Here is a 19,510-nt window from a genome sequence, read left to right on the forward strand (position 1 = left end):
GTAGCGGCTGCATTGAGGTAAGTAATGTCGACCTAAGGTAAGTGTGATTGATTTTTGTTTTGTTGCAATTTATGTTTTGGTGGCGTGAATTATTTATTGGGAATGTTTTTGGTGTTTTCTTTTAAACTTTCACCCCCCCCCCAGCCCCACCGAGGCCTCTCTTAAGTTGCTCCGAGGCCGGCTGTTTAGCTCAGGATTTTCACTTCCTCAGCTGGCCTAAAAGCAGTGCGCATCGCCTCTCTTAGTGCACCGCTCTAAACTCAGGAACCAGCCGATTAATTTTGCGGTGGCAAATACAAACCATTTACCGGCGCAAAATTTACCGCTCCACCTGGATTAGTGCTGCAACAGAGTGTAACTGAATTTCCATCTAAGGTCTTTACAAATGTATTTATACTTCAGAAAATTTACAAAGCTATATTAATATTTTTAGAGAATGAATACCTACATAAAACCAAAGAAGAAAATGTTATTCGCTATAATGTTGAAACACAGGCATCGAGTATCTTTCTATTCAACACCACCTTTGTAAGTACCTTGCTTATTTTATACTTCAAAGGTTATGAAGCCATGTTTACTAATGTATTGTTTTGCTCTAATACTTTCCTGTCACCAGTGACATTCATTGTAGCAAAGTGAATAGCAAACTCGGGTAATTTAAGAAAAACAAAATGAAAATAATGTACTCAGTTAAATAAAGAATGAAATTTAATTCGAACACCACTTATAGGAACAGGACTAGCAATTATAATAACATCTTGAAAGACTGTTGAATGTGAAATCATTAAAATATAGATCTCTACAATGGCTTATGTGCCTCACTGAAAAGTGCAGAAAATGCTATGAATGGCTCACTAAGTTGTACAAACAAAGCCAACTCAATGACAGTTACTTTTGAAAAAAGTAACAAAAACTAAGATATAATTTAACACACAGCCCTGATTCTGAGCACCCAGCACAAGCTATCTGCCAGTGCTAAGCTAGCCCACAGCACACTGAACTAACAGTGCAATTTTGCACGGTCAAGATATTTGAATAATTAGAGCGAACTCCCAGTGCAGACTTGACCTTATGCTGACATCTACCTTAATGGGGCAAGTTGCAAGCCCAGCTTGCAGTTCAATTTTAAAGGAATGTGGCTATTTAAAGATAAATTAGACACATGAGAAGAAATATTGAGCTGAATCTTAACTCCTAAAAATGGATGGGCCGGGGTCAGATGAGATATTAAAACTTTTAAAATCTCAAACCTGGCCCCAACCCGCCCATTGCCAGGTTTAACGGAGGTGGGACAAGGGGCTGGCAGCCAATCCACTTCCAGGAGACGGGTGGCCAATTACATATTATAATGAGGCTGGCATCCTCTGATTTATCATGCTTTACAGGTTTAACCATGGGGGGATGGGTTTCTCAAACCCCGGGAAACATTGCAGCTGAAGGGAGGTGAGGACAGTTTCAGGGAGAAGGTAATGGCCTTTACAGCACTCCTTGTGGGCCAGGAGGAGCAGGAGTGCTTCCCTCCAGGCCCTCCAAATTCCCCCCAACCCGTCAGACCACCCGCCCATACACCCGCCTCCCCCGGGACGCTGATTGGATCCCCTCCCACGCTCCCACTAGCAGTAGCAGGTGACTTACCTGCAGCTGCAGCCTGCTCTTGAATGCTCCCTGTCTAGCTGGAAGCCAAGCCTGTCAATCAAGCTGACTTCAGGAGGGGAACCTGTCAAACCAACCGACGCATGCTGGAGCATGCGGGGATACCCGAACTTCCCAATTTCCCAACAGACACTCCACCCTCCCACCTAAGCAGCCCACCCCTGTTCAGATTCAGCCCATTGTTTCAACTGTTAGAAAATCCAAATGGATTGGAAATATTTTTCTGTATTTGCCAAGGATTCAGGTTTGCATGGGAGAGATAGAAGTGAAAATATTGAGTATTGAGGCATGAAATAGAGCCTGTGGACAAGTGGCAAGTAAATGTTAGTGAGAATGGGCATCTACATAACATATGAAGTATAGCCACATCTATCTTTCTCCTCTCCTCAAAAAGTGTTATGTATGAATAAAGAGTCTGACCAGATACTGTGAGCTCAAAGTAAAGTGTGACCTTAGTCTTTTATCACAGGTCTCCAGAGTGCCTATCCAGCCTGTGAGGCCTCCTTAAGTACAGGTGCTCCCAAGGGATTGTGGGATCCTTTGGGACTCCAGGGGATAAGCCCTCTGGTGGTTACACAAGGTATTTACAAGTTTACATATATAACAACACTCCCCCCCCCCCCTCCAAAGTCAATAGTGTAACTATTTACAGGGTGAGTCGATCTGGGGCCTTTCTTTCCCTGGTCGATCGTCTCGGTGCAAATGTTGCTTTTGGTAAATTGTTTGTTGGGCCCTCGCTGGGCTGCTGTGCAGCTGGTGTTGCTGGGCTGCCTGGTGTGGTGAGTCCTGCCGGGCTGCTGCGGGTGATGGATTCTGCTTCGTGGTCAACCGCGGTGTCGGTTGCCACTGGTGTGTATGTTGGGGGGTCAAAGAAGGTAGGGTCCAATGTGGGGTGCTCTGGATAGCCCGTGAATCTGAGTTTGATTTGGTCCAAGTGTTTCTGGTGGATGAGTCCATTTGAAAGTTTGACCCCGAAACACACTACTCCCGTCTTTGGCAACAACAGTGCCGGGAAGCCACTTGGGACCTTGCCCATAGTTCAACACAAATACAGGATCATTGATTTCAATTTCACATGACACATTTGCGCTATCATGATATGTACTTTGTTGAAACCACCTGTTTCTACTTTGTCGTAAGTGCCCTTTTCATGAGCAGTTCAGCAGGTGGAATCCCAGTGAGTGAGTGCGGTAGCTAAGCAGGACTCGGGATAGGCGAGCCTGCAGTGAGCCTTCAGTTACCCTCTTCAAGCTCTGCTTGATGGTTTGCACTGCTCTCTCTGCATGACCATTGGATGCTGGTTTTAAGGGGCAAATGTAACATGTTTGATCCCATTACGGGTCATGAACTCTTTGAACTCGGCACTGGTGAAACATGGCCCGTTGTCGCTCACAACGACATCAGGCAGACCGTGTGTGGCAAACATGGCCCGCAGGATTTCAGTGGTGGCAGCGTACGTGCTTGCCGACATTATCTCACATTCAATCCATTTGGAGTACGCATCTACAACCACTAGGAACATTTTACTTAAGAACGGGCCTGCATAATCGACATGGATTGTGGACCACGGTTTGGAGGGCCAAGACCATAAACTTAGTGGCGCCTCCCTGGGTGCATTGCTTAACTGCGAGCATGTGTTACATTTGTGCATGCAGGACTCTAAGTCCACATCGATACCGGGCCACCACACGTGGGATCTGGCTATCACTTTCATCATTACAATGCCTGGGTGACTACTGTGGAGATCACTGACGAAGGTGTCCCTGCCCTTCTTGGGGACCACTACCCGATTACCCCACAGAAGGCAGTCTGCCTGTATAGACATTTCATCTTTGCGCCGCTGGTACGGCTTTATCTCTTCCTGCATTTCCAATGGGACACTGGACCAGCTCCCGTGAAGCACACAATTTTTTACTCGGGACAGTAAGGGAGCCTGGCTCATCCAGATTCTAATCTGTCGGACTGTGACGGGTGATTGCTCACTCTCGAATGCTTCCATTACCATGACTAAATCTGCAGGCTGTGCCATTTCCACCCCCGTGGTGGGCAATGATAGCCTACTGAGAGCATAGGCACAGTTTTCTGTGCCTGGCCTGTGGCGGATGGCGTAGTTGTACGTGGACAACATGAGCGCCCATCTCTGGATGTGGGCCGATGCATTCGTATTTTTCCCCTTACTTTCGGAAAAAAGAGATATCAGTGGTTTATGGTCAGTTTCCAATTCAAATTTGAGCCCAAGATATTGATGCATTTTCTTTACCCCATAAACACACGCTAACGCTTCTTTTTAAATCATGCTGTAGGCTCTCTCAGCCTTAGACAGACTTCTGGATGCATAAGCAAACGGTTGCAATTTCCCAGATTCATTAGCTTGTTGCAATATACACCCGACCCCATACGACGACACATCACATGGCAGTACCAAGCGCTTACTTGGATCATACAACACAAGCAATTTGTTTGAGCATAACAATTTTCTTGCTTTTACAAAGGCATTTTCTTGGCTTTTTCCCCATACCCATTCGTCCCCTTTACGCAGTAAGGTGTGCAGTGGTTCTAACAGTGTGCTGAGACCCGGTAAGAAGTTACCAAAGTAGTTCATGAGTCATAGAAACGACCGCAGCTCCCGATGCCTGGTTCAAACTGCAAGGGGAATTTGTTTAAGACCTGGGCACACGAAGTGTCGTCAACGGACGAGAGCGCTCGAATGTCGTCCCAGTTCCAGCGTATCTTTCCCAGTCAGCTCCTGCTGAGCAGCGTGGGACTATCGCCCGGTACCACCCAGAGTGGTAGCTTGTGCACCGCTCCATCGGAGGAGATCTTTACAGTAGCACTGCCGATTACGGGAATCAGTTCCTTTGTGTAAGTTCTCAGTTTAGTGCGAATGGGACTCGGGACTGTCCTTGAGGCCTTGCTGCACCACAATTTATCGAAAGTCTTTTTGTCCATGATGGACTGGCTCGCGCCCGTGTCCAGCTCCATTGACACCGAGAATCCATTTAATTCAACCTTCAGCATTATCGGGGGACACTTTGTGGTAAATGTGTGCACCCCATATACCTCTGTCTTCTCGGTCTGAGGCACTTGTTCATCATGATCCACCGTGGATCTTTCCTCCTCTGCAACATGGTGGTTTGCAGGTTTAACAGGGTTTGCAGCTCGCTTGCACATACGTTGGAGGTGTCCCATTGTTCCACAGCCCTTGCAAATGTACCCTTTGAAGCGGCATGAATGGAAACGATGATCACCCCCGCAGCACCAACAAGGTGTTAATGGCCTTGCATTTGTCACCCTTGATGGTGGACTCTGAGACATCTGCGGACGTGCAGCTGCAGGCATGTGGGGCCTGCCCTGTATGTTGCGATTTGAAAACAACATCACTTTGTTCACAGTACTTGTAGCAGCACTTGTGTGCTGAGAGATTAGCTTAATATTGTCACTGGTGGCAATGAAGGCCTGGGCTATCGCTATGGCTTTACTCAAGGTTGGGGTCTCTACAGTCAAAAGTTTGCGAAGTATCACTTCATGGCCAATGCCAAGTACAAAGAAGTCCCTGAGCATGTGCTCCAAATGTCCTTCAAATTCACAGCGTCCTGCAAGGCATCTCAGCTCGGCGACATAGCTCGCCACTTCCTGGCCTTTAGATCTTTTGTAGGTGTAGAACTGGTACCTCGGCATCAGAACACTTTCCTTCGGGTTTAGATGCTCCCGGACCAGTGTGCACAAATCATCGTATGATTTATCGATGGGTATCGCTGGAACAAGCAGATTTTTCATGAGGCCATACGTTGGTACCCTGCAGAAGGTGAGGAGAATCGCTCTTCGTTTGGCAGCATTTGCTTCTCCTTCCAGCTCGTTGGCCACGAAGTATTGGTCGAGTTGCTCCACGAAGGTTTCCCAATCATCTCCCTCTGAAAATCTCTCCAGGATGCCCACTGTTCTCTGCATCGTTGGGTTCATCATCTGTATCTCGTCGCCAGTTGTTATGTATGAATAAAGAGTCTGACTAGATACTGTGAGCTCAAATTAAAGTGTGACCTTCGTCTTTTATTGCAGGACTCCAGAGTGCCTTTCCAGCCTGTGAGGCCTCCTTAAGTACAGGTGCTCGCCAAGGGATTGTAAGTTTCCTTGGGACTCCAGGGGTTGAGCCCTCTGGTGGCTACACAAAGTATTTATAGGTTTACATATATAACAAAAAGTATTCTTCCAAATCTAAGAGCACCATTGTTCGCCCCTGCCTGGCCGCCGCCAGTGGAATTTCTATCCAGGCTACAGGCTACTTTGATTGCAACAAGAGATACTGCACCTGGAAGTGTGATGACTTAAAAATTGAAGTTGTAAACAAAAATTATGTAAAACAAAAAATTCAGGCCGAAACAATAACAATTAATGCATCAAAAATAAATTGAAAATTAAACGATATAAAAAGCACAAGAAAAGTAACTTGCCACCGATAAATTAGAAAGTGACACCTTTAAGTTTCCTGCACTCGTTTCAAATTGTCAAACAGTGCAGCTGACATGAAAGCCTCAAGTTCCAGTGAAGAACAAGTTTGAATGAAATTGGTAGCTATCATGAGGCTTCTGCCCTTAGTTCCCTTTTGTAAATGCCAGGATTTTTCTTTGCTACAAAATAGATCGCTAAGAACTAGCCTGCACATACAATTTTGTGACTCCACTTGCTCCCAGTGAGTCTTCATCTTATCTACAGAGCCCGACAATTTTGGGGCTTGTGTACTTCCTTAGATATCAACCTGTTAACAAATTTTGGATTGAATGGCCTGCCTTGAAGTGACCATAAGTGACAATAGCTACTGTTATGTGTGCAACCCTATGTAACCAGTTTCATACCGCCACCAGAGGGCGTACCTGTCACAAGGGATCCCAGCATCCCTTGGGAGCACTGAATATAAGCAGGCCTCCCATGCTGTACCAACACTCTGGAGTTAGAATAAAGGAACTAAGGTCAACTTATTCACGTCTACAGTAGTCAGTTACATTACTTTATTATGAACATAACAGGTACATCTCAGGTGTACTTACAAATCCCAGTTTTTAGCTTCTGATTTAATTGGTTTTACAATGTATTGAATGTCTGTTACCTGTCCACTCATTTACAAGAGCTAGCATCAGTGTGTATTGTGCTGATGAAGTAATGCAATTTTATATTAAAAAGCAAGGTAGGCTTCTTAAGTTTTTTAATTTTGCCTTTAATTTTCAATATATAGGAGGAGGTCCAAGCTAATTATTACATGGTCTCACCTGATGAAAACTATGTTCTTCTGGAAAGTAATTTTTCAAAGGTAACATCTGACATTTTAAGTAATATTTATTATTGTTTTAGAGAGAACAAAAGAAATGAATGCATCGGCCTGATATTTGAGAATTGTACTGCATATAAGAACATAAGAACATAAGAAACAGAACAGGAGTAGGCCACATGGCCTCTCGAGCCTGCTCCGCCATTTAATACGATCATGGCTGATCTGATCATGGACTCAGGTCCACTTCCCTGCCTGCTCTCCATAACCCCTTATTCCCTTATCATTTAAAAAATTGTCTATTTCTGTCTTAAATTTATTCAATGGCCTGGCTTCCACAGCTCTCCGAGGCAGCGAATTCCACAGATTCACAACCCTCTGAGAGAAGAATTTCTCCTCATCTCAGTTTTAAATGGGCGGCCCCTTATTCTAAGATCATGCCTTCTAGTTTTAGTCTCCCCTATCAGTGGAAACATCCTCTCTGCATCCACCTTGCCAAGCCCCCTCATAATCTTATACGTTTCAATAAGATCACCTCTCATTCTTCTGAATTCCAATGAGTAGAGGCCCTACCTACTCAACCTTTCCTTATAAGTCAACCCCCTCATCTCCGAAATCAACCCTGTGAACCTTCTCTGAACTGCCTCCAATGCAAGTATATCCTTTCGTAAATATGGAAACCAAAACTGCATGCAGTATTCAAGGTGTGGCCTCACCAATACCCTGTACAACTGTAGCAAGACTTCCTTGCTTTTATACTCCATCCTGTTTGCAATAAAGGCCAAGATTCCATTGGCCTTCCTGACCACTTGCTGTACCTGCATATTAATCTTTTGTGTTTCATGCACCAGGACCCCCAGGTCCCGCTGTACTGCAGCACTTTGCAATCTTTCTCCATTTAAATAATAACTTGCTCTTTGATTTTTTTCTGCCAAAGTGCATGACCTCACACTTTCCAAAATTATACTCCATCTGCCAAATTTTTGCCCATTCACTTAGCCTGTTTATATCCTTTTGCAAATTTGTTGTGTCCTCCTCACACATTGCTTTTCCTCCCATCTTTGTATTGTCAGCAAACTTGGCTACGTTATACTCAGTCCCTTTCTCCAAGTCGTTAATACAGATTGTAAATAGTTGGGGTCCCAGCACTGATCCCTGCGGCACCCCACTGGTTACTGATTGCCAACCCAAGAATGAACCATTTATCCCGACTCTCTGTTTTCTGTTCGTTAGCCAATTCTCTATCCATGCTAATATATTACCCCCAACCCCGTGAACTTTTATCTTGTGCAGTAACCTTTTATGTGGCACCTTGTCAAATGCCTTGTGGAAGTCCAAATACACCACATCCACTAGTTCCCCTTTATCCACCCTGTTCGTTACATCCAAAAAGAATTCTAGCAAATTTGTCAAACATGACTTCCCCTTCATAAATCCATGCTGACTCTGCCTGTCCAAATTTTGCTTTTCCAAATGTCCTGCTACTACTCCTTTAATAATGGACTCCAACATCTTCCCAACCACAGATGTTAGGCTAACTGGTCTATAGTTTCCTACTTTTTGTCTGCCTCCTTTTTTAAATAGGGGTGTTACATTTGCAGTTTTCCAATCTGCTGGGACCTCCCCAGAATCCAGGGAATTTTGGTAAATTACAACCAATGCATCCACTATCCCTGCCGTTACTTCTCTTAAGACCCTAGGCTGCAAGCCATCAGGTCCAGGGGATTTATCCGCTTTTAGTCCCATTATCTTATTGAGTACCACCTCCTTAGTCATTGTGATTGTGTTAAGTTCCTCCCCCCGCTATAGCCCCTTGACTATCCACTGTTGAAATATTGTTAGTGTCCTCTACTGTAAAATATTTGTTCAGAGTTTCTGCCATCTCCATGTTCCCCATTACTAATTCCCCGGTCTCGTCCTCTAAGGGACCAACATTTACTCTCGCCACTCTTTTCCTTTTTATATATCTATAGAAATTCTTGCTATTTGTTTTTATATTTCATGCTAGTTTACTTTCATAGTCAATCTTCCCTTTCTTAATCATTTTTTTAGTTATTCTTTGTTGGCTTTTAAACGCTTCCCAATCTTCTGTCCTCCCACTAGTTTTGGTCACTTTGTATGCCCTTGTTTTTAATTGGATACCGTCCTTTATTTCTTTAGTTAGCCATAGATGGGTATCTTTTCTCTTACGCCCTTTCCTCCTCACTGGAATATATTTTTCTTGAGAGTTGTGAAATATCTCCTTAAATGTACACTACTGTAAATCAACCATCCTACATTTTAATCTATTTTCCCAGTCCAATTTAGCCAACTCAGCCCTCATATCTTCATAATCTCCTTTATTTAAGCTTAGTACGCTTGATCAGTTCCTATGGACTGGAGGGTAGTTAATGTAACACCACTTTTTAAAAAAGGAGGGAGAGAGAAAACGGGGAATTATAGACCAGTTAGCCTGACATCGGTGGTGGGGAAAATGTTGGAATCAATTATTAAAGATGAAATAGCAGCGCCTTTGGAAAGCAGTGACAGGATCGGTCCAAGTCAGCATGGATTTATGAAAGGGAAATCATGCTTGACAAATCTTCTAGAATTTTTTGAGGATGTAACTAATAGAGTGTACAAGAGAGAACCAGTGGATGTGGTGTATTTGGACTTTGAAAAGGCTTTTGACAAGGTCCCACACAAGAGATTGCTGTGCAAAATTAAAGCACATGGTATTGGGGGTAATGTACTGACGTGGATAGAGAACTGGTTGGCAGACAGGAAGCAGAGAGTTGGAATAAACGGGACCTTTTTAGAATGGCAGGCAGTGACCAGTGGGGTGCCGCAAAGCTCAGTGCTGGAACCCCAGCTATTTACAAAATACATTAATGATTTAGATGAAGGAATTGAGTGTAATATCTCCAAGTTTGCAGATGACACTAAGCTGGGTGGTGGTGTGAGCTGTGAGGAGGACGCTAAGAGGCTGCAGGGTGACTTGGACAAGTTAGGTGAGTGGGCAAATGCATGGCAGATGCAGTATAATGTGGATAAATGTGAGGTTATCCACTTTGGTGGCAAAAACACGAAGGCAAAATATTAGCTGAATGGCGGCAGATTAGGAAAAGGGGAGGTGCAACGAGACCTGCGTGTCATGGTACACCAGTCATTGAAAGTTGGCATACAGGTACAGCAGGCGGTGAAGAAGGCAAATGGTATGTTGGCCTTCATATCTAGGGGATTTGAGTATAGGAGCAGGGAGGTCTTACTGCAGTTGTACAGGACCTTGGTGAGGCCTCACCTGGAATATGGTGTTCAGTTTTGGTCTCCTAATCTGAGGAAGGACGTTCTTGCTATTGAGGGAGTGCAGTGGAGATTCGCCAGACTGATTCCCGGGATGGCAGGACTGACGTATGAGGAGATATTGGACCGACTGGGCCTGTAGTCACTGGAGTTTAGAAGGATGAGAGGGAATCTCATAGAAACATATAATACTATAACAGGACTGGACAGGTTAGATGCAGGAAGAATGTTCCCGATGTTGGGGAAGTCTAGCACCAGGGGACATAGTCTAAGGATAAGGGGTAAGCCATTTAGGACTGAGATGAGGAGAAACTTCTTCACTCAGAGAGTTGTTAACCTGTGGAATTCTCTACCGCAGAGAGTTGTTGATGCCAGTTCGTTGGATATAATCAAGAGGGAGTTAGATATGGCCCTTACGGCTAAAGGGATCAAGGGGTATGGAGAGAAAGCAGGAAAGAGCTACTGAGGTGAATGATCAGCCATGATCTTATTGAATGGTGGTGCAGGCTCGAAGGGCTGAATGTCCTACTCCTGCATCTATTTTCTATGTTTCTATGTTTCAAGTTTCTATGTTAGAGATCCAACTTTCTCACCCTCCATCTGAATTTAAAATTCAATCATGCTATGATCACTCATTCCAAGGGGATGCTTTACTAGGAGATTGTTTATTTAATCCTGTCTCATTACACAGGACCAGATCTAAGATAACCTGTCCTCTGGTTGGTTCCGTTACATACTGCTCAAGCAAGCCGTCCCTTATGCACTCTATGAATTCTTCCTCAATTCTTCCATATATGGAAAGCAAACTTTTTACAGAACCTTATTGTATTGCAAGGCTATTGACACAGCATCTATATCCCAGTGGTCTGACAATGAACACATCCATTACTAACTCTACAATTATCTAAAGTATTAATTCCTGACAAATATACCTTTAATTTTATTGTCAAATTTATACTCCCTCCTGGAATTTACTGTTCAGCTTTTGATTCTATCTAGTCAAGTGAAATCGTGCAACAAAAAAAGATGCCACATCATCATTTTGCCCCAAAATATAAAGTATATTTAGGATTTTTGAAGTCTGGGTTTCGATATGAGATCCATTATTTGTAGAATTAAAAAGCATTAGTCATCTCGCATGGCATTGAACATGAGGGTTAGACCAAGTGCAGATTCAGGTCAAGCAGCGTTAGAAGGCAATGAGTGCGGGCGGAATCACTGGACCCGGTGAGAGAAGGGGAAGGGGAAGGGGAAGGATATTGGTCTGCAAAAAATCACTTACCTGTTTGTCAAAAGAGTAAGATGGGGAAAGTGTGCAGAAAGGACCAGATCAGCAAATCGCTGGCAGGGTCATGTTCAGGAGGGGTTGGAGGGTGGGGGCGGGGGGAGGGGCTGAATCTCTCTTGGGACCACTAAACCTTTACCAAGAGGGGAAGAACATGTCCTGAGATTAGGTTAACAGCTGGGCACTGGTTCTGCAGTGGATCAAACTGCTCTGGGAGTAGCCCGTAAAAATTTCACAAAGCTGTAGCCATGTTGGACCTAAAGTTTAAGCATAAGGGAAGACTGACGTATGTCAGTTAGAAGTAAATTAATATTTAATTTATTGCACAAAATCGTTACCTTTCATCATCACATTGTGATAGGGGTTAGCTCTCATGGTAAAAATACAGTACCAGTGATTTTCATCTAGTTTTACAAGAAGGGTCTTCTTATCTTGCAAAGGCTTATCCACAGCATTGCCTTCATTGGTATTGCAGGTGGATGTGGACACCTTTACAGTGGATTTTTCCAGAAAGGAGAGTTTTCCATGTATTTTGAAACAGAATGTTGCAACTCCCTCCACCCTCCCAGCGATTTTCAATTAAGACTATGAATGGGTAGCAAATGTATTTGAGGAAAAAAATACTGGGACAGTCGAGTCTCATATCTTTTACAATAAGTACACTAATGATATATCCAAATATTTTTCCAATTTTTTACAATAAATTTGGAACATATTTGGATTAGTCATATTAAAATATTTATTGATTTACCCTCAAAAGACAGTTTATGTTTAATGTTATCATTATGATCCGTGAAATTTCATAGGACCTATTTAAAATGATATTTCCATTATGTGTTTATTATAAATTCTGATGTTTTTTAGAAATAGGAATGCCTGCTCCTTGTAGCTGGGTAGATTTTTTCGGTGTGTATCTGCAGTACTTTGTGCATCAGCTAAGTTACTTGTACCTCTCTCTAGTTTCTCTCCTATCTCCGCTCATGCCCTTTTAAAGCTTATCTTGTCCATGAGATCCATCTCCTACTCTCTTCACTCTATTCCCACTGAACAGCTGACCACCCAACTTAACCTTCCTTTCTGACGAAAGGTCATCAACCTGAATTGTCAACTCTGTTTCTTTCTCCACAGATGCTGCCTGAGCTGCTGAGTATTTCTAGCATTTTCTGTTTTTATTACCTTCTTTACCTTTAATTACCTTCCATGCTAGCTGATATTGTAAATGGTTCCCTCTCCTCAGTTACTGTCCCGCTCCCTTTCAAATCTGCTGTCATCATCCCCCTCCCCAAAAATTCCACCCTCGACACCGCTGTCCTTGCAAACTACCACCGCATCTCCAACCTCCCTTTCCTCTCCAAAGTTGTTGAGCATGTTATCGTCTCCCAAATCTATGCCATTCTTTCCTGCAACTCCATACTTGAACATCTCCAATCTGGATTTTGCCCCTGCTAAAGCACTGAAACAGCCCTAATCAAAGTCACCAATTACATCTTCTGTGACAAAGACTATGGTGCATTATCCCTCCACTTCCTTCTTGACCTGTCTGCAGGCTTTGACATGGTTGACCACACCAGCCTTCACCAAACCTCTCCTCCGTTGTCCAGCTGAGTATGACTGCCCTCGCCTGGTTCTACTCTTACCTATCCAATCATAGCCAAATAATCTCCATCAGTGGCGTGTCTTCCTGTTCCTGCACGGTTACCTCTGGAAATCCACAAGTATCTATCCGTAGCCCCCTCCTAGTTCTCATCTACATGCTACCCTGGACAACATAGACCTTTTCCCATACCTCGGGAACCTCTTATCAACAAGAGCAGACATTGACGACGAGATCCAACACAGCCTCCAATGCGCCAGCGCAGCCTTCGACCACCTGAGGAAAAGAGTGTTTGAAGACCAGGCCCTCAAATCCACCACCAAGCTCATGGTCTACAGGCCTGTTGTAATACCCGCCCTCCTGTATGGCTCAGAAACATGGACCATGTACAGTAGATACCTCAATTTCCTGGAGAAATACCACCAACGATGTCTCCGCAAGATCCTACAAATTCCCTGGGAGGACAGACGCATCAACTTTGGCGTCCTCGACCAGGTCAACATCCCCAGCATCGAAGCACTGACCACACTTGATCAACTCTGCTGGGCAGGTCACATTGTTCGCATGCCAGAAACGAGGCTCCAAAAGCAAACGCTCTATTTCACGCCAAGCGAACCAAAGGTGGACAGAGGAAACGTTACAAGGACACCCTCAAAGCCTCCCTGATAAAGTGCAACATCCCCACTGACACCTGGGAGTCGCTGGCCAAAGACCGCCCTAAGTGGAGGAAGTGCATCTGGGAGGGCACTGAACGCCTTGAGTCTCATCGCCGAGAGCATGCAGAAATCAAGCGCAGGCAGCGGAAAGATCATGCGGCAACCCAGTCCCACCCACCCCTTCCCTCAACGACTATCTGTCCCACCTGTGACAGGAATGTGGTTCTCGTATTGGACTATTCAGCCACATAAGGACTCATTTTTAGAGTGGAAGCAAGTCTTCCTCGATTCCGAGGGAACTGCCTATGATGATGATGACATGCTGCCCTTCAACTATATCACCCGAAGACACAACGTCAGGTTCCACATGTACACTGATAATACCCAGCTGCCTCTGTGTTATTAGACTGCTTGCCCTATCTTCTTTCTTGGCTGAGCAGAAATTTCCACCAGTTAAACATTGGGAAGACAGAAACCATGGGTGGTGGGAAATTGCGTAGCGTCCCCTTTGGGACGGTAACAGCAGCGAGGCGGGAGTTCCTGCACCAAGCACGGAAGTCCGCTCTGTTCGCGATATTGGGGTTAAAGCCCCCAAGAGCCAGTGGAGCACAAAATAACGCGCTCCACGGTGCGTGAGTGGGGCAGAACGGAGAGGAGAGGGGCACAGCATTGTGATGCATAGCGCTGCTGTATATAAGGTGCTCTCCCCTTCATTAAAGGGGAGGTCAAAACTGCTGACTCTGCATGTCCCTAGGTGGACCACTGGGGAACGGGGTGCCGTGGCATTAGCACGGCACTGGCCCAGGTTCGAAGCACCAATGGGGCACTGGAAAAAATCGGAGGATTTTTATTGTTAATGACCGGCACCTCCCCCTTAATTCGCATCCCGCGAGCAGCCTACAGCCTGGAACGCGCCCCTGAAGCTGTCGCTGGCATCACTCGGCACAGCTTTAGGGGGCAATATTGAATTTTCGCTCTGGGATGAGAACGGGTCGCTGCGCACGGTGATGACATCTTCTTAGCTGGCGCAGCGAAGCGGGGCGCTACCGGTTACCGCCGCCGCTAGACTCCCACGAAGTTAGCAGGACTTGTTAGCCGTGCCCGGGCGTAAAGTATTTGCTCCTCGTTAGCGCAATAACAGTAGGCGCAAACGACCTGAATTTCTTCCCCATTGTCTTTAGCCCTCACCACAAAACTCCATTCCCTCACCACCTATTTCACCCCCTCCCTAGCTACTGTCTCAAACTGATCCAGACTGTTCATAATCTTGGCGTCCTATTTAATCCTGAGCTGAGCATCTGACCCAATATCTTCTCCATCATAAAAATGGCTTTTTTCCACCTCTGTAATATCATCATCTCTACCCCTGCTTTAGCTCATCTGCTGCTGAAATCCTTATTAGTCAGGAAATGGTGTTAGGAAAATTGATGGGATTGAAGGCCGATAAATCCTCAGGGTCTGATAGGCTGATCCCAGAGTACTTAAGGAAGTGGCTCTAGAAATAGTGGATGCATTGGTGATCATTTTCCAACATTCTATTGACTCTGGATCAGTTCCTATGGACTGGAGGATAGCTAATGTAACACCACTTTAAAAAAAATGAGGGAGAGAGAAAAGGGGGAATTATAGACCGGTTAGCCTGACATCGGTGGTGTGGAAAATGTTGGCATGAATTATTAAGGATGAAATAGCAGCACATTTGGAAAGCAGTGACAGGATCGGTCCAAGTCAGCATGGATTTATGAAAGGGAAATCATGCTTGACAAATCTTCTGGAATTTTTTGAGTTTGTAACTAGTAGAGTGGACAAGGGTGAACTAGTGGATGTGGTGAATATGGACTTTGAAAAGGCTTTTGACAAGTCCCACACAAAAGGTTAGTGTGCAAAATGAAAGCACATGGTATTGGGGGTAATGTATTGACGTGGATAGAGAACTGGTTGGCAGACAGGAAGCAGAGAGTTGGGATAAACGAGTCCTTTTCAGAATGGCAAGCAGTGACCAGTGGGGTGCCGCAGGGTTCAATGCTGGGACCCCAGCTTTTTACAATATACATCAATGATTTAGATGAAGGAATTGAATGTAATGACTCCAAGTTTGCAGATGACACTAAGCTGGGTGGCGGTGTGAGCTGTGAGGAGGATGTTAAGAGACTGCCGGGTGACATGGACAGGTTAGGTGAGTGGGCAAATGCATGGCAGATGCAGTATAATGTGGATAAATGTGAGGTTATCCACTTTGGTGGCGAAAACAGGAAGACAGAATATTATCTGAATGGTGACAGATTAGGAAAAGGGGAGGTGCAACGAGACCTGGGTGTCATGATACATCAATCATTGAAGTTTGGCATGCAGGTAGAGCAGGCGGTGAAGAAGGCAAATGGCATGTTGGCCTTCATAGCTAGAGGATTTGAGTATAGGAGCAGGAAGGTCTTACTGCAGTTGTACAGTGCCTTGGTGAGGCCACATCTGGATTATTGTGTTCAGTTTTGGTCCCCTAATCTGAGGAAGGACATTCTTGCTATTGAGGGAGTGCAGCGAAGGTTCACCAGATTGATTCCTGGGATGGCAGGACGGACATATGAGGAGAGACTGGATCAACTGGGCTTGTATCCACTGGAGTTTAGAAGAATGCGAGGGGATCTCATAGAAACATATAAAATTCTGACGGGATTGGACAGGTTAGAGGGCAGGAAGAATATTCCCGTTGCTGGGGTGTTCTAGAACCAGGGGTTACAGTCTAAGAATAAGGGGTAAGCCATTTCGGACCGAGATGAGGAGAAACTTCTTCACTCAGAGAGTGGTTAACCTGTGGAATTCTCTACCGCAGAAAGTTGTTGAGGCCAGTTCGTTAGATATATTCAAAAGGGAATTAGATATGGCCCTTACGGCCAAAGTATCAAGGGGTATGGAGAGAAAACAGGAAAGGGGTACTGAAGTTGAATGATCAGCCATGATCTTATTGAATGGTGGTGCAGGCTCGAAGGGCCGAATGGCCTGCTCCTGCATCTAATTTCTATGTTTCTATGTTGAAACCCTCATCAATACTTATGTTACCTCCAGCTTTTACTATTGCAATGCTCTCCTGCTCGGCCTTCCATCTTCCACCCACCATAAACTTGAGCTTATCCAAAACTCCGCTGCCCATATCCTAGCCTGCACCAGGTCCCTCTCATCCATCACTCCTGTCCTCGCTGAACTACATTGGCTCTCGGTCCATCAAAGCTTCGTTTTTAAAATTGTCATCCTCGTACTCAAGTCTTTCCATGGCCTCACCTCTCGCTATCTCTTGAACCTTCTCCAACTCTACAATCCTCTGAGAACTATGTTTTCCTCCAACTCTGCCCTCTTGTGTATATCTCACTTCCTTTGCCCCAACATTGGTGGCTGTGATTTCAGCCGTAGGTCCTAAGCTCTGGAATTCCCTTCCTAAACCTCTCAGCCTCTCCAACTCTCTCTCTTCCTTTAAGATGCTCCTTAAAACCTACCTCTTTGACCATCATCATCATAGGCAGTCCCTCGAAATCAAGGAAGACTTGCTTCCACTCCAAAAGTGAGTTCTTAGGTGACTGAACAGTCCAAAACGAGAATTACAATCTCTGTCACAGGTGGGACAGACAGTCGTTGAAGGGAAGGGTGGGTGGGACTGGTTTGCCGCACGCTCCTTCCGCTGCCTGTGCTTGCTTTCTGCATGCTCTCGGTGGTGAGACTTGAGGTGCTCAGCACCCTCCCGGATGCTCTTCCTCCATATAGGGCGGTCTTGGGCCAAGAACTCCCAGGTGTCGGTGGGGATGTTGCATTTTATCAAGGAGACTTTGAGGGTGTTCTTGAAATGTTTCCTCTGCCCACCTGGGGCTCACTTGCCGTGTAGGAGTTCCGAGTAGAGTGCTTGCTTTGGGAGTCTTGTGTCAGACATGTGAACAATGTGGCCCGCCCAACGGAACTGGTCGAGTGCTGGGGATGTTGGCCTGATCGAGGACGCTAACATTGGTGCATCTGTCCTCCCAGGGGATTTGCACGATCTTTGGTCTTTGTCACCGATTCTAATGTCTCCTTCTTTGGCTTGATGTAAATTTTTGTCTGATTAAGATCTTGTGAATGCCTTGGGATGTTTTACTACGTTAAAGATGTTTTAAAATACAAGTTGTTGTGGATTGATGCTTTCTCTTAATTTCTTCACAGCTATGGAGACATTCTTTTACAGCCTCATATTCTATTTATGATTTGACATCTGGGTTAGTACAATATTTAGATAACGATATTGAGCAGTGTTTCATGTATTATTATTTGTACTTCATGATAAAAATACGTTAATGTTTTATTTTTAAAATCTTTTCTTCCATAGTAAATTTGTGACCAACGCAAATCTTCCTCAGCAGATACAGTACATAGCATGGGCTCCATTGGGTCACAAATTGGTTAGTTGAATGTATTTAACGATGTTTATCAAGCTTGAAGTCTGCCTCTTTAAAATATTATTTAAAATTAAACATTTTTATTGAATGTTTTAGAATATTTTAGAATGAATAGTGTGCAAACTTGTGGCAAGTGAAATGTATTAAAAATTTGTAATGTTAAACATTTCACTATATATTCCTTTAAAAGATCAAATATAGGCCGGAATTTTCCCCTAAAATAAACACGTGGGTTTGGAGCGTAGAGGCAATTAAATTGTTAAAAAAGGGATTCCTGACCTGATCCCGCCTCCTATTTGCCCACTTCCGGTTTGGGAATGGTAAGGGGGGCGGGCGGGTGACCAATCTGCTCCCAGGGGGCATTATCTCATTTTACATATTGTAATAAGGCTGGAAGCCTCTTTTTCCACGTTCATTTTAAATTTACCTGCCTGGGGACGGGTTTCACACAATTTGTGAAACCCAGCAGTGGCAGTTAAACCAAGGCGGGGACTGCTGCATTCAGGATAAAGTGGATCCTCCTGGATCCAGGGTCCCTACCTAACCCATCTCACAAGACCTCCGATCACCTCCCCAGGCCTCCCCCATGCACCCTCCCCACCCCACCCCAGGCCTTCCCCCCCCCCCCCCCCCCTCAACAATGATGATGATGTGGTCGGCCACAATCCTCCACCCCACCCCCCGGCTGATCCTTCAATCCCTGCGCGTCTGATCCCTGGCCCAACCCCTCTCCCACCCTGGTGATTCCCGATCTCTCCTGATCCCCGCTTACCTGCCGATCCCCCTAACTCCCCGATCCCTGACCAGCCCCTGGCACCTGCTGATCCCCAACTTCCCCGATACCTGACCACCCCCATCGTCTGCCAATCATCGATCTCCCCCGATCCCCTGCCAAACCTGAAATACACCACCCACCGATCCTCTCTCTTCTCTCCCAATTCACGATCCCCCCCCCCGCCCCCGGAGCGATCCTGCCCGTCGGACCAACCCCTTGCAACTGAGGCCTACCCGTCCGTAGCCAGCCAGCCTCTCAAGTTGGCTGGCTGCAGGTGGGAAACCAAGGTCTCACATTCAAATTAGGCCCTGCCAGTAAAGTTGTCAGGTCCTGCGGGAACCCCGGCCTCCAGGTTCTCCTGCCCACCTTAGATCCTCTCCCCCCACCCACCCCCCCCCCCCCCCCGCCCCCCGACGGCCCCCGATCCACCTCCCTGAAGAAAATTCCGGCCATAGTAATTATTTACAAGTTTCCATTCCTGGCATTTTAGTTAGATATTGGACCCAGCTGCTGGAATAATGGTAGATTTGTGTATTATTTATTGCCTAAAGCATTGAGATAATTTCTAAACAACATTTTAGCCTGATACTCTT

General features: G+C 45.3%; 1 protein-coding gene across 1 annotated transcript in view; it reads left to right on the forward strand.

Annotated features, from left to right (window-relative positions):
• The window catches only part of fap (fibroblast activation protein, alpha), a 216,633-nt gene that overhangs the window by 101,579 nt on the left and 95,544 nt on the right, over positions 1–19,510 (forward strand). Inside the window, exons 4-7 of the mRNA XM_070874618.1 lie at positions 434–528; positions 6,881–6,955; positions 17,910–17,962; positions 18,073–18,145. Coding sequence (XP_070730719.1) covers positions 434–528; positions 6,881–6,955; positions 17,910–17,962; positions 18,073–18,145 — 296 coding nt within the window. The remainder of the gene's footprint in view (positions 1–433; positions 529–6,880; positions 6,956–17,909; positions 17,963–18,072; positions 18,146–19,510) is intronic.

Source organism: Pristiophorus japonicus, chromosome 3 (assembly GCF_044704955.1).
Source record: "Pristiophorus japonicus isolate sPriJap1 chromosome 3, sPriJap1.hap1, whole genome shotgun sequence".
NCBI lineage: Eukaryota > Metazoa > Chordata > Chondrichthyes > Pristiophoridae > Pristiophorus > Pristiophorus japonicus.